General features: G+C 42.5%; 1 protein-coding gene across 3 annotated transcripts in view; it reads right to left on the minus strand.

Moving 5' to 3' along the window:
* Positions 1–7,527: 7,527 nt before the first annotated feature.
* Positions 7,528–14,599, minus strand: part of HSF2BP (heat shock transcription factor 2 binding protein) — a 34,124-nt gene continuing 27,052 nt past the window's right edge. For all 3 annotated transcript variants that reach the window (XM_086766081.1, XM_086766097.1, XM_086766091.1), the window contains one exon: positions 7,528–8,254. In XM_086766081.1, coding sequence (XP_086622207.1) covers positions 8,046–8,254 — 209 coding nt within the window. In that variant the 3' untranslated portion in view covers positions 7,528–8,045. The remainder of the gene's footprint in view (positions 8,255–14,599) is intronic.

Below are 14,599 nucleotides of genomic sequence, written 5' to 3' on the forward strand. Positions count from 1 at the left end.
GTTAAAGCTGAATAGCTCGGCGGCGGATCAGGGTTGCACAGGACATCATTGCTCGAGAGGCTTCCTGAAGGGGCTTCCTTACTGGAACCAGGGTGACTCACTCCTACTCAGCTGCTCTTGTTTCAGAGAGATTAAACTTCTGCTGCAACAGGGTAGTAATGATGTTCATGAAAATCACTCTGCAGGAGTAAACAGTTACTGGAATAAAAGGAAGAGAAAGGATACATTTGGGAGGAGCAGCAATTGCTATCTGTAGCTTCTCGCCACCAAACAGTTTCTAAGTGCACAGAGAGCTCTGCGCTTCTTCATGTCAGGCACAGGATGAAGCATTCACTGCATTTTGCAAAATGCAGCTGCGCCCAGCCAAGCTCTGAAACGCACAAAACAGTCACAAGAGCACGCGTAGTTTTCTATGTGCATGCTGGGGATCTTGCAAGCGCTATGGCAAGCCTACACAGGCAAAGCAGAGGTAACCAGCTGCCCGTCTGCCACACAGATGATGTGACTATGGGCCCATTATGCATCACAGATGCCCCAGAAGTCCCCTGTTTACCCCGTGAGCAGCTCTGCCCGCACACCTCCTCTGCCAGGGTGGGCAGGGGATCTGCTGGGGCTGGCTGGAGAGCCTTTGCTTGCCAGCACACAGGTTTACAGTGTCTGTCTGCCCTTCAGGGTGGCCACCCGCTCCTTCGCTTCAGGCTCGTTACTAGGAAAAGGCATCCCACGTAATGCTAGCCCCACTTTCTGGCACGGGCAAGGCCCTGGAGCTTTCAGCCACCCCTTCAAAGTAAGGCAGCTCAGGAAACTCATTCAGGATCACATGCGCCAGTGTCCCCCACTAAGTGGAAAAAAGCCTTCCCCGCTGCCAGGAGAAGAGCCCAGAGCATTGCTCAAATCCCGAGTATGTCCACCCTGACTCCACTCAGCTGCTCTGCCCTGCCCTGCCCATCGTCTCCTCAGAGACTTCACTCTCTCTTATCGCTGGTGCCCAGCCCGCTTTCAAGCAGCGGAGTCCAGCCACGGGCTGGCATGGCGGCAGGGGTGCATGGCTGCTGAGTGCAGGTTTCCCGGGGCTCTGCAGGGCCAACTAAGGCTTGTCTACACCCTCTTTCATGCCCATTCATGCTGTGGAGGCAAGAGACACTTGGCTTGAGAAGCTTCAGACAGCTCACCCACGCGCAAAGTGGCCTTTTTGTCCAAAAACCTCCCTGATGCTTCCTCTCAGCATCATCAACAGCAGTGTGGAGGAGCGGGCTGCCAGCTGGCCCTTGCTGCCCTCAGCACACCAAAGGCGGCTGACAGCTGCTCAGCCCAACCCCAGAGTGCCATCAGCCACATTTAAAACGGCTGAGGAGGCTGACCCACCCACCCAAAATCAGTCTCTTCCCCATTTACTGCACCCCTCGTGCCAGGCCAGAGAAGCCCCGCTGGGAGCTTCGCAGCCCCGTTGGGAGGGACGGTGCTGCCTCGTGGGGCCCCAGGCCTCCCTGCCCTCAGCACCCCAGTGCTCTGCTCCCCGCTTAGACCAGCCTGCACACCGTCCCTCATGTTTCTCTTTCCCTGCCATCACTATGGCGTCACCTGGAAGATATTCCACCTCTAATTAAATGTTCTGGCACATGCTTAGGAGTACCGACACAGATCCAGACTCCCATCCCAGCGACTTGGAGGACTTCTTACCCTAGCAGGACGCCCTGACCCTCCTTGTCCTTTGAATGCCTTCCCTGTGCCACCAGCTCCCAGAAACCCACAGGCTGAGCAAATGGCAGAAGCCCTTCTGAAGATCTGTCCTTGTGCTGGACTGAAGGCCCCAAAAAGCCCCACGAGAGCTGTAAAAACGCCAGGAACCATAGTGGCATGTCCTCCATGGAAGCTGCAGTACACTGGCAAGCAGCGAGGGGCTGGCTGCATTGATCAGCTTTCGCACATGCCATGGCTAAGCCAAAGTGCCCTTGAAATTGATTCTGGACACCATAGATCCTGCTCAGGAGGAAGGAGCGCAGACACAAGAACTGGGCTTTTCCCCCTACATTCTCCATTTTCTGTTTTGTGCTCATACAGGGTGACTGCTGCACTTTATTTGACCCTGGCGGCAATACAGCTACAGAAGAAAGGAGGCATTTATCTCTCTGCAGAAAGCTTCAAACAGTTCAGTTGATTGCCTAACACCCAACCCATTCCTCTGCCTCAGACCCAGGTGGCATGAAAACCACTTACGCAGGTTGGTTGGACCTGGCTTTCCCCATCCACCTGGCAGAACCACCCAGGTCGCGCAACATCTCGCCCTTTCCCAGCCCTTACTGAGGCTCACAACGGCCTTGCCCTCCATGATTGCTGCCTCTCGTGACTGCAGTCCAATAGCACAGAAAATGAAAAACACACGTATTCAAAACGATTGAGCACCTGGCATCAGAAGTGCTTTATCTGCAGTCGCACCCACCGTAAAAATTATAGTCCTATAAATTACATGTGGAACTATAATTTGGTCAAAGTCTTTTTAAGGTTTCTGACCGAGCAAGTTACAGGTTGTAAAGGTCATCACAAAGCATTGGAGAAGTTAAAATCTGTACAACCTCAAGAGTTTTCTGATTACTTTTTTACCTTTTTAACAACTGTAACTCACATGTATGAGAAGCATCTTGCAGTTGCAAAAGCTCCTGCATACGGATCAGGAAAATTATCTACAGAACAACACAGACACGGGCAGATGCAGCTGCACATTAGATGCTATGGAGGGAAGTCATGCTTTGCAAATCCCTTAACTTGTAGTGCATGCAGTGGGTAGGGACGAGAGAGGAAACCAAGATTCCTTATTCCCCAGTAGAACTCCTTTCTCCTCACCTCCAGCATCCTTGCAGGACTGGAAGCAGTAGAGGAGATGAATCATACAACATTTGCAAGACTTGTAAAATCTTATCAATTCTGAAGTCCAATTTGGGCTAATCAGCGCAGATCACAAGTGCAAACGTTAATCCAAGGAAGCAGCTAAATGACTGGTGCAAGCAGCTGAAACGGAATAATCTGAAAGTTCATTTGTGGCCATATGACCAAATTGCCACCCTCTCCCATTCTCCCTCCAACTTACTTCTCTCTTTTAAACAACCATAACGGGATGATGTGTCTTGAACTTGTTTACCACCTCCTCCTGGGAGTGGGCCAGCATCAGCATGCAACAAAACACCATTTTCTCTCAGGAACTGGGCAGCTGGTTGCCATTCTCATCAGCTCTGGTGACACCCCACCTGGAATACTGCGCCCAGCTCTGGAGCACCTCTCCTATGAGGACAGGCTGAGAGAGCTGGGGCTGTCCAGCCTGGAGAAGAGAAGGCTCTGGGGAGACCTTATAGCGGTCTTCCAGTACCTCAAGTGGGCTTACAAGAAAGCTTGAGAGAAACTCTTCAGCAGGGCCTGCTGTGATAGGACAAGGGGTAATGGTTTTAAAATAGAAGGAAGCAGATTCAGACTGGACAAAAGGAAACAACTTTTTACAGTGAGGGTGATGTAACACTGGAACAGGTTGCCCAGAGAGGTGGTGGATGCCCCATCCCTGGAAACATTCAAGGCCAGCTTGGACAGGGCTGTGAGCAACCTGATCTGGTTGGAGATGTCCCTGCTCCCTGCAGGGGGGTTCGACTAGATGACCTTTGAAGGTCCCTTCCAACCCTAACCACTCTATTATTCTATGATTGCACAGTCCCCTTCAGAGATGCCAGGATACTCATGCTGCCATGCCCACCACTCAGCACAGGGCACAGAGCCACCAGAGAAGGTCTGCCTTCAGACTGGGCCTTACTTTCTTCTACTGAGGTTTTCCAGTTCCTCTTCAGTCCAGGTCAAACATCAATCTAAGACACCGCACAAAGAACTAGTGAGGCAGTACGTTACATAGCTAAATTTCTTAAGTTGCAGGAAATGCGTTTAGGGGACCCTCATTTATTTTTCCTTTGCACCTAACTGATCATCAGCATCAAATATGAAAAGTCAGTATTTCCCAGTGGTGTCAGCAAACTGACGTCATTTCAGGAGCTCTGTACACAGTATATAAAACTGAAAGGAGTAAAGTTCAATTTTAATTGTGCAGCTGATACTGTGAAGTAAACATGCACTTCTACGGATTTTTAAAACAGATTTTTTATCTTTTTAGATGGCTCACCAGAAGAGTCAAATATTGCCGTCAGTTATATGGATATAAATCTGGAGCTGATAATCTCCCCAAAGCAACACCAAACTCATGTTTTCTTCTTCACTGGAAGACTGAGATTTAGCAACAGAGGAAATGGCAACGATGGAGTAACTCCAAGCTTTAAACAGGGCTAGTAAAATCAGTGCTTTGACTGTGTGAATCACCTTTACTCCCGCAAGCTAGTAATGTGATTAATCAATTACAACATAGAAGAATCACAAACTTTTCAGAATGATGTGGAAAAAGCAACATTCTAAAGCTGGTGTTCCCAAAGCATACACTGAACTCTTGATTTTAAACCAGTAAAACTTCCCATAGTTTCAGACAGAAGCAAAGCTTCACAGCAAACTAGATATTTATAACGCATGTTAAACCAGTCTTTAAGTGCATCAGCACCATATAGTGTCATATGGTGTTCTATCACTCATGTTCAACTTCGTAAATAAAGCTTTGACATGCTCTACATCTTTTGAGCACCACTTGTTATTTAGAGACTTTATTTTATTCCTAAAGTGTTGAAAAAAACATGTGTTTCAAGGGAGAGGGAGACTCAAGGAGTTCCACAGCTACCTAACAGTCTATTTTCTGTCACTATCCACAGAAAGACAAATTAAAACTTTAAACGCTCTTCTCCTCCAAACAAGGATTTCTCAAGCTTATCAACAAATAAGATCCTTAAATGCTGTCTGCAAACAGTAGGGTAACCTGAAAACTTGTTCTGTACTATTGCAAAATAGACACCAAAGGGTAGGATCCATCTCACCTAATTTTAGCCACCTAGTCGGTACCTTCTCTCAGCAAGTCACTGGAGCTTCCTCTACAGACAGTGGCATGAGACTCCCACCAATTTTAGCATGGAGAAAGAAACAATAGAGGGCACTGGTGCCGCTGACTGGAGAGTACAGATCATTAGTTTATGATAGATGCTAAGGTGTGGGAGAACCCCACCATGACATGTCCAACAGTACACATGGGGTACAGCAGATGCCTGTATGGTTGCAACACAGCCCTAGACCTGTACAGGAGCAGGAGGAGGGGGCTGGTCCCTGGCTCCATCAAATGGGGGATTGGGGAATAAACGAACCTGAAAACCAACAAAAAGATGTAACAGCTGATAATGCAATCTGCAACTAGTAACATTCAACTAAAATATTTAAGTATGAGAAACCTTAATGAAATTTCAAACACTTTGAAATGTCAAGGGGTCAGGCTTATCCCTGGCTTCTATCCACTTGCTTGCTTCAGCACAATTTGACTCCAGTGACCCTTTTTTTTTTTTCCAAACCAAAAAGTATTATGAATTTGCTTCCCTGTGATAACAAGTTCCCCTCTAATGTTTTATTTTCCTTTTCCATAAACTCAAATAAAGAATTAAAACTATAGCATTAACTGCAAACACATAGCCAAAGTAAATTTAGGGAAAACATAAAGACTTCCCTAGAGGCCTGCTTGTCACAGGTTCTCTCTGATGCATCTGGTATTTTTGCTCTCTGGTATTTTTGAACATGCGCTGTGTTTCACAGATGGGGTAACTTTTTCTTATTTATCCATCTTGCATAATGAAACACTGAGTACAGAAAAAAAAACTCTCTCAAGGTTGGTGGATCATTGATGGCTTGATTCCGAAGAAACAGTCCTGGTGAGCTATACCTGAAAATAAAGTCATCTGGGAGACATTCAAAGACTTATGATCAGATCTGAGCAGCTTGCTGGAGAAACACTGTAGTGCCTGGAATCATCTATTTTAACGCGGCTTTTAAGTGCTGATTATGCCAGCAGACACACAATTAAAACGAAACAGTCCTGAGTGTTTTGTTTCCTAATTTCATATGGAAATAAGGCGCAATTGCATTGCCAGTCCCTCTCATAACATTTGAATCTGTCAGTCAGCTCCCAGCAAACTCAACAGAGGGAGAAGACTTCTCAAGGATGATTAAGCTCCCAGCTAAGGTAACAGCAGAAAAGACCTGAATTGGAAACTTCAGGAGGGCAAAGCTGGCAGAGTGGCATACACCCTGCTTGGTGGCAGCTAACCGGCCCATTGCCACAGCTTACTAACCTGGCCATGAGCATCCAATGTCACCCTCAGCTCATGCACTCCATGCTGCCCCTTGGGTGGACTTCAGGGGGAAGGACAGAAATTTTCAAGAAATATCTCAAACCCACAGGATCTGAGGTTTCACCAGCTCTTCTGCTTACATAACTACTTTTTTATTTTTCTATTATTTACTGGCTTCCAAAAGTTTATAGAATCTTTAAGGTTAGAAAAGACCTCCAAGATCATCAAGTCCATGAAAGTCTTATGAAAGACCTTCATGAGCAGATACCCATGGAATGGAAAGTGGGTGGCCCTTTAGTGTTTCTTAAAAGTGAGCACTTTCATGAGTTGATATTCCAGGACATTACTGATTATCATTTTGATCTCTTTAGGATTAAACTCTAGGAGGTTTAACTAGGATAGCAAGATAAGTAAACAAATCCAAAGAAAGCATGCTTTAAGAAAGATATAGAGCCTTCCAAAAATCTGCAATTGGGTAAGTTCAATGTAGTGTTGAATAAGACACGGCAGAACCCCACGCAGCCCTTTCATGTATGTGAGATCTGTATCTGATTCTTCATTTTAGACAGTCCCAAATCAGACGAATATCAACTGTAGCAGTTGAGCCAATTATTTCAAGTCATTTTAAGCTGATTTATTACATTTCTAACTCTGAACATTCATCATTCTGCCACTAGCCTAATGGGAGGTGACCTGTACTTTAACTTACACATTTAACAATGGTCTTCCTCCAAAACCGTCTGCCAATCACAATATTTAAATCCTATGAAGTTTACTTTGTGTCTTCTGCATATTTGGAGTAGAAGTCCACATTGTACTTTGCTAATACGCTGGGTTCACAACTGAGGTACCATAACTTTAGTAAGGACAAAGTTGCTATCACAGCACTGCATTTCTCTTTTGCTATTCCCTTGAATAGCATCACCTAACTGGCTGTGTTTCTGTCATCACAGAAAGGGATACTATTTCTTTTTTCTTAAAAAAATGCATAAATTGTACCAATACAAAGCATGTATTTACCACTGAGGTAAGCAAGTTGTACACAGAAGCTCTAACACACACCACAGTTGTGAGGCAATGCAATGCTGCTCACAACAGAGCAGCAGTTCGTTTTACCTTCTTCAGCACACAACTAGGTACCATGGGCAACAGTAATTAATTTCCTTTTTTCAGGGCTTTTGAAAAAACAATCGCTCAGTTTCTAGTATGCCTGGCAGCCTCACACCAGGTTGACTTGCAGTACGAGTGAGTCTGAAAGTGAATTTTGAAAGCAGAATCCATTACATGCCACAGAATTGAAGTTTTCTTTTATTAGAATAGAAAAAGAGAGGTGAGAAATAACAACAATAAAATTGGAACTTGGGATGCATTCTGACACAAAAGAGTTACGAATAGCAACAAAGTTTTCCTCACAGTACAGTAATTCTTAAGGATAGACCAAAAGGATTATTTACCACTGCAATAAACGATGTACTATCAATGAATGAGATGACTGCTTTTTTACTCCCTATATATGATAAACAGACAATATAACCGGAATCATTTTGGAAACCCATTACCAACAAAATCCTACTCAAAGAAATTAAGTCTGTCTCATCTCTACCACATCACCTAAGATTATATTTGAGCAGCTAAAACCCAACATGTTTTCCCAAGTATTATTTTAGTTGGGTTACCTAATTTCCAAAAAGGATTTTGTCAGAGGAACTTAGGTGGAGGTTTTTTCAGTCAAGCCCATGTCCAACAACTCTTGCAGCATAAAAATATAGGAAAGACGTAAGCAGTTGGCGTCATAGAGCTCTTCTATGCTTCATACTCAAGTATTTTAAGATCTTCAAGTAGTTCTTTTGCAAGTGCTTGCAGATCTGCATTGCGGCTCTTTGACAGTGCAATGATACGCTGAAATGGCAAAGTATCACGCATCTCAGAGGCTGACTTGGCTAACACTTCTGGCTCCAGAATCACAGACTGGAGGAGCCGCAGAGCATGAAGACAAACTTCTGTATCCGGGTCTAAAAGCAGGGGAGGAAAAAATCCAGCACTTATTACAAGCGAGTCCAAAAAGCAGCATTAAAGCTCTACAGTGCCATTCCTCACGACCCACCAGGCAGACAGGGAATAGCTGAATTTTCATAATTCACAGCTGCCATTTGGTGCTGGCTGGCTGGCTCTAGAAGGAACCTGAAAACATCTTTGCCCTCCTCAGCAGCTTGTGTTCAGCAGTGTTTGGGAGGAAGAGATAAACAAGAAAGTTTCTCTTTGTTTTTCAAATGCTGAAAATGCTATATATCAGGGAATTTATCAACTTGAATTTATCCAGTCAGTAGCCAAGACGTACTGTTGGATGCAATCTGATTTAAGAGCAGAACAAGATATATCCCATGACTATTCAAACTTAAAAACCAGACCAACTAATCAAATCTGTAATAAATCACCAGGCTGCCCTTTAATTTCTTTTTATACAAGGCTTCAGATTTCTTCAAAGCTTAATAAAATATTAATCTTTATTAAACTTTCTGGTAACCACGTATCAACCTTCCAAGTGTTTAATTGAGTCTACACAAAATTGAAATGGGCACTGAAGCTAAGCACTGCTGCTTAGGAATGCGTCAGAGAAATGTAGCAAAGACCTTTGACTGACTTAAGCTAGGAAGACGTATAATAAGTCTACTGTTAAGAATACAGGATGCATTTTTAATTACTGAAACATTAGGAGCATTATAGTTTAATCGTTCACAACAGTCCATTGGCATTTAGTTGTTTATAGCTTTATCAAAAGCATCTGGTAGAAAGTCTCATTTTTGCACTTCTCTATTCTGCATATTCCAAATGAAAATGTAGAACATATTTTTACGGCTGAAGTAGTTATTTGTTCCACGTGCCATGCATTTTTTATGTGTTTGTCATTAGTATACCTAGTCTTCAGCAAGCTTTTGATAAAGCCTTGTACAGAAGTGTTGAGAAAAATTAATTCAGATCACTTTGTACACAAAATCACCACATAGGCCACAATCTCACTGAAGGAGCATAAATGCAGCGCAGCGATAAACCACACTGTACGGAGTCTGAAGGAAGCATTTGGTGGAATGAGGCAAGTTATTTCCTTTCCTGGCTTATTTAATACCTAAAACTGGTGACCTGAAAAAGGTCTAAGGAGAATTATTCATTAAAACATAAGGGGAAATATTGAAAGCACCCAAGGGAGAAAACAGAATGTGATGGACAGTGAAGAAGACTAGAGCTTTAAGCATGAAACTGACTGTCAAGATGGGAATTTTTAAGTAATTCCCACTAGCACGTGGCTAAAGTACAATATTAAAGATTGTGACATCTGATCTACACCCACAAGCCAGACACTCTCTCTCTCCCTCCATTTTCAATCATAAATGAGATATGTAGGTCTTTTCTACCATACCTTCTTCCCTATCTAAAGTGTAAACCTCTTAAGAAAGGAATTCTGCTTTCTCCTGGGAATCTAGCAGAGTAGGGTATAATCTGAGGACAGAGGAATTGTCCAAAACAGAACAATAATATGCATTTTCTGATTTTCTGTGCAATGAGAATCTTAGCTATTGGGCACACTGGACAACTTTAGACAATCAAATCAGCATTTTAAAAACCCAATCATTAGTGCTGCATATGCTGCAGAAGTGGCCATACCCACACCACAGCTACTCCTATTGCTGCCACCTGGGCTGAAGGCTCTGAGGAGTCTTTCCATCATCATCTCCATCAGTACCTGCAGCTGCAATTTTCCAAGTGATGAGCAGTCATAACTCACAGAAAAATGCTGCAACTGTGCTGCTCATAGCAAGACTTTATGTCCAACTTCTTGGGCAACAACACTTCAGTAAATCCTTTTGAAAAAACGTGGGTCCAAGTTTTGGTTTTTAGATTTATTCTGACCTAATCAAAATATGACTAAAAGCCTTGAATTTGTCCTCCCATTCCTTCCATTTTGGTCTTCATGCTTGCCAGTTTTTTTTTTTTTTAATTCCTATTTTTTTTTGCCACATATAATATTCAAACTCTGCACATATCACCTGCCCCCTTTCTCTGTACTTAGTAATATTCTACATTTAGTCACTGGAAATAGCAGCAACAAGCCATAGCCCAAATAGGTAAGAAGAAATAAGCTTTTGGGAGTGAAATCTATGTAGTTCATTACAATCTTCCTCCATGTGACATTATTCCTCCATGAAATAAAGCCATTAATACTTCTAATGGCTTGTAGTACTGCTGGGAAGCTTCATATATGTAAGATACTTTAAATCCCTGGATGAGAAGTGCTTTGTTACTAATACTGTTACAGGCATCTATGCTACTATTATCTGCAAGTGTTTAAAGGCTGTAAAAAGTAAGAACTGATCAGAGAAGAAGCCTTAGGAGGGGAGTTAACAAAATTAGGATCTGTAGGAGATCAGGAAATGATTTCCAGCTTGACAAGCAAGAATATTTTCCAGTAACAGCAAAGAGATTCTAGGAAGAATCTCCAGCAGCAGCCAGGGAAGCTCAACGGCTTGAGTCACTCAAATGAAGAACAGATTAGGCACCCGGGCATACAGCAAAGGAAGGAAATAGTCCTGCACCAGAAGATGACTTAATATGCATTTAACCTCTGATTGCCATTGTTTTGCATGTATTCTGAGATGCTTTGAGTTAAATAAATACATATGCCTTAAAATACACTCCCTCAGGATTACATGCAGTTTTGAGAATACTACTTATTACGGATAATCAGGTTTTCTAAGAGGATTTTTAAAAAATACCCTAGAAGTCTCTCTTGTCTTTCCAGTATCATTAGGGATTTTTTTTTCTAAAAACTCAGTCTAAAGAATGCTCAGAAGAAATTTAAGGAATCTTCATTACTCAGCATTATATATATTTCGATAGCTTCCAGATTTAGTAATTTCTACATTAGCTGAGTAACATTTTGTTAGTACAAGATCAAAAAAATCCTTTAGCTGTAATCAAATCACTGCATCATATCCTCCCAACAACTAGCACACACATCTCTTAAACTAAAATTTCAAAACTACAATCATTATTTCTGGGGAATAGGGGAAGAAATCAAGCTGCTTGCCTCAGTCGGGAATCACAAGCACAGCATAAGCCTACCACTACCATAAAATGCTGATGCAATTTTAACAAGGTGTTGAAACTGCTGGAGTTTGCTGACGTTCTGCTAGCTGCTAGCACTACCGTTTGATGTCACTGGCTTTCAGTCACTGACAAAAGCAACTGATAACGCGGACAGATTTTAGTCACATCTGTCATTAGCACCATGCTCTTAGATGAACTGTTCCCTACAGCAGGGTTTAAGTAATTGCATTGCATCAATGCTAAACAGCTTATCTACAATTGGCTCTGAGTTGTGTGAACTCAATTTACACGTGTCCATACCATTCTCTGGCCACCTGAACGCAAGATTTATTACTAGCAAGCTGTTTACAGCTATGTCAATGTACAAGAGCAGTACTTCAAAAGCTTCCCACCGTTGTGTACTTCAATTCAATTACTGTTTGATTCCAGCATGAAGGGGTGACCTGCCACTCCTCCTTTCCTTTTTATGAACCTGTCAAGCTACCTAGGTTCACAGCATGTCTAATGCAGAGAGCTAGGGCCACAGCTTGCCCTACGTAAGATCCCTGCGTTGCCAATGCTGGCAGAGCTGAGCCAGTATCTGCAGCAGCAGAGAGTTTTCTGGTCATTTTTGTAATTCTTATAGGTCTGAGGAGGCAAGAAGTGCTGCAATAGAAACATTATGCAGGGAAGGAGCAGGGAGAACACCGTGGGAGAAAACAGACTGAGCTTTGCTGCTGCAATTCCTACAGGCACAAATGCACTTTCTCTCTGCAACATATTTGCCCCAACTCCTGTATAACAGCTGGGTTTGCTTTAGTCTCCTCCCTGGCCAGGTGGCTGCTCTGACATAGAGTTCAGCTAACTAGAATTCTCCATTCTCCTACAGACACAGGCTTGTCATGCTTTATCAGAGAAATCCTTGAGAGAAACTGCCAGGGTCCATATCGAAGCAGCAATTTGGTCCCAATTTGCCTGACCACTACTTAGGGGCTGCAAGTGAAAAGGAGCTTGCATAAACATCATTCTGCAGCTGACAGATTTATGGGTGAGCTGTTAGATATGTTGTCCAGCTCCCATCAATCCTAGCTTGGGCTTCTGAGGATTCCCTCAGCAGCTACTGAACCAAAGTAACAATGTAAGAGCAAACTTATGCTTTACAGTGACAAATGCATTTATGAGAGTTAAGGTTTCTCACATATATTCACAAAAGCAGAAGCACTATGCTCCTCAGGAGAATGTCAGTTTGCATGAGTCTGCTGCTAGGCAGGGCGAGGACCTAGTCAAGAAACTCCTGCTCAGACGGCGAGGACAGCTACACTGTGCCCAGCCAGAGCTCCATCTGGGCAAGTATCATTTGCAGCAGCTGCTTAGAGTATGGAAAAGGACAAGCATTCAGTGAGACGTTCCCTGGTCACTCTTCCAGCCTGTCAGTTAACTGTGGTTCAGGGACTTTCTGTGTCACAGCTGACATCTTTGCATTTAAAAAAAAAAAATTGATGTGATCTTAAAGGCCAAGAAGGGCAATCCTCATTTTAAGACTAGTTTCATAGTCTGAAGAGTACGAAGCTGTTGAGCACATGAAATACTGATAACCGAGGTTTTGATTTACAAACCAAAATTTGTTTCAATATAGACATCAGTTTATAAATAGAGAAGTTCTGTTTGTCCAGATGTCTTTTAAATAACATGCTGCCATGCAAATAACCTGAATTTTCAAAAACTCTCACAGCCATAACCAATTCAAACAGAAAAGCAAGGCATTGGAAACCTTCAGGGTTAGTCATGAAAAGCAAACACTGAAGGTTGCAGGCAGCATTAGCAAAATGAGAATGTGCTTCATACAGGCATTTACGATAAAGACTCATTTGCAAAGAATTTGGATAAACAAGGTTAGATTTCCGCACGGAACTGGTGGAGGAAACTGAAGGGCAAGATCTAAACTTAGTCATACTTCTCTTGTCTTTTGTTTAATGAAGATCTGGAGAAATTTCCCAGCTATAGATGAGTAAAGTCACTGACACAGTCTCTCTGAATCGCACACTGTCTCCTGTATCCAAGGAGAGGAATTTTTTTAATCTGCATTCAAAGTAAGGACAAGTGGGGAAAACCAAAATAAAGATACAGGATAGTATTAAAAAAAAAACCAAAAAACAAAAAAAAACCAAAAAACCCCACCAAAACAACAACCAAACCAAAAAGCAGAGAAGAGCCTAGAATCTTTTTCTCTAGCACTCATTTGTTGGTAGATGTTCTGTATGATCAAAAATGAAACACATAAATCTAGTCTTTATTATTAATATCTGAGTTTACTGAGTCTCCTTATTCTTCAAAAGATACTTAGCAGAAAAAAGTCTCAGTCTGCCTCTTTGGGAATTACAGAATGAAAGTCTTATTGCATCTATAGATGTAAAGCCCCAGAAAAAAATATTGAGAAATCTCTGCTGGATTTCTACCCAAAATTATGTAATTTTTCTATTCCTGAGGAGAGGGCTTCTTTAAATCTGAAAGTTATGTGAAACTCTTAGCCAAAATATCAACACAGGGACAGCAGCTGCCTATCTTCTCCAAGATGGGAACAGCTGCTTTGCAAACAAATGGTGCTCCACAAGAAGAGAACTCTACTGATCCCACAAGCTGCTCTGTGGACAGAAATCTGAGTCATCATTCACGTGGTTTATGCTGGCACCAGGCTGGGAAGGTATAGGTAGGCATAGCTGATTCCAATGAAGAATAGGTACGTAAGCTACCAGAGTATATTATTCAGTGATCAGTGTTGTTTATTAAAGGGTGCTCATCTTTTAGACAGTGTTTAAAAAGGTAGAAAAAGAAAAAATAGCCCACCTTATAAAGTGCTAAAACTACAGAGATCTGCATTACCTTCAAAAAGTGTGTTAAACATTTGTTTTTCTCCTATTATCTGTATAGCCTCCAGCAGAAAGAGCTATTAAGAATTCCTGTTAGCAAGTGTGAAGTCATACTGGCTCATCCAAATTTTCCAGACAGTAGGATAGATGAACTCAGTTTGCTGCTAACATTCTTACTTCACCAGAAATCTTTATTAGATTTTTCCTTCTTTCTCTTCCAATTTGTGTACTCAATGTCAAGGCATATTTCTGTCACTTCAAAAAGTCGGCTAGACAACCTGAATCAAAACCCTCTTTGCTTCAGATACAAAAAAGTGGAATAAAGAAAATCAAATTAATGATTTGCTCTCCTTACTTAACGGGAAGGACATTCTTCAGGGGACAAGACGACTGGACAGAGACTGAGAA

Source organism: Chlamydotis macqueenii, chromosome 1 (assembly GCF_036417535.1).
Source record: "Chlamydotis macqueenii isolate bChlMac1 chromosome 1, bChlMac1.mat, whole genome shotgun sequence".
Classification (NCBI taxonomy): Eukaryota; Metazoa; Chordata; class Aves; order Otidiformes; family Otididae; genus Chlamydotis; species Chlamydotis macqueenii.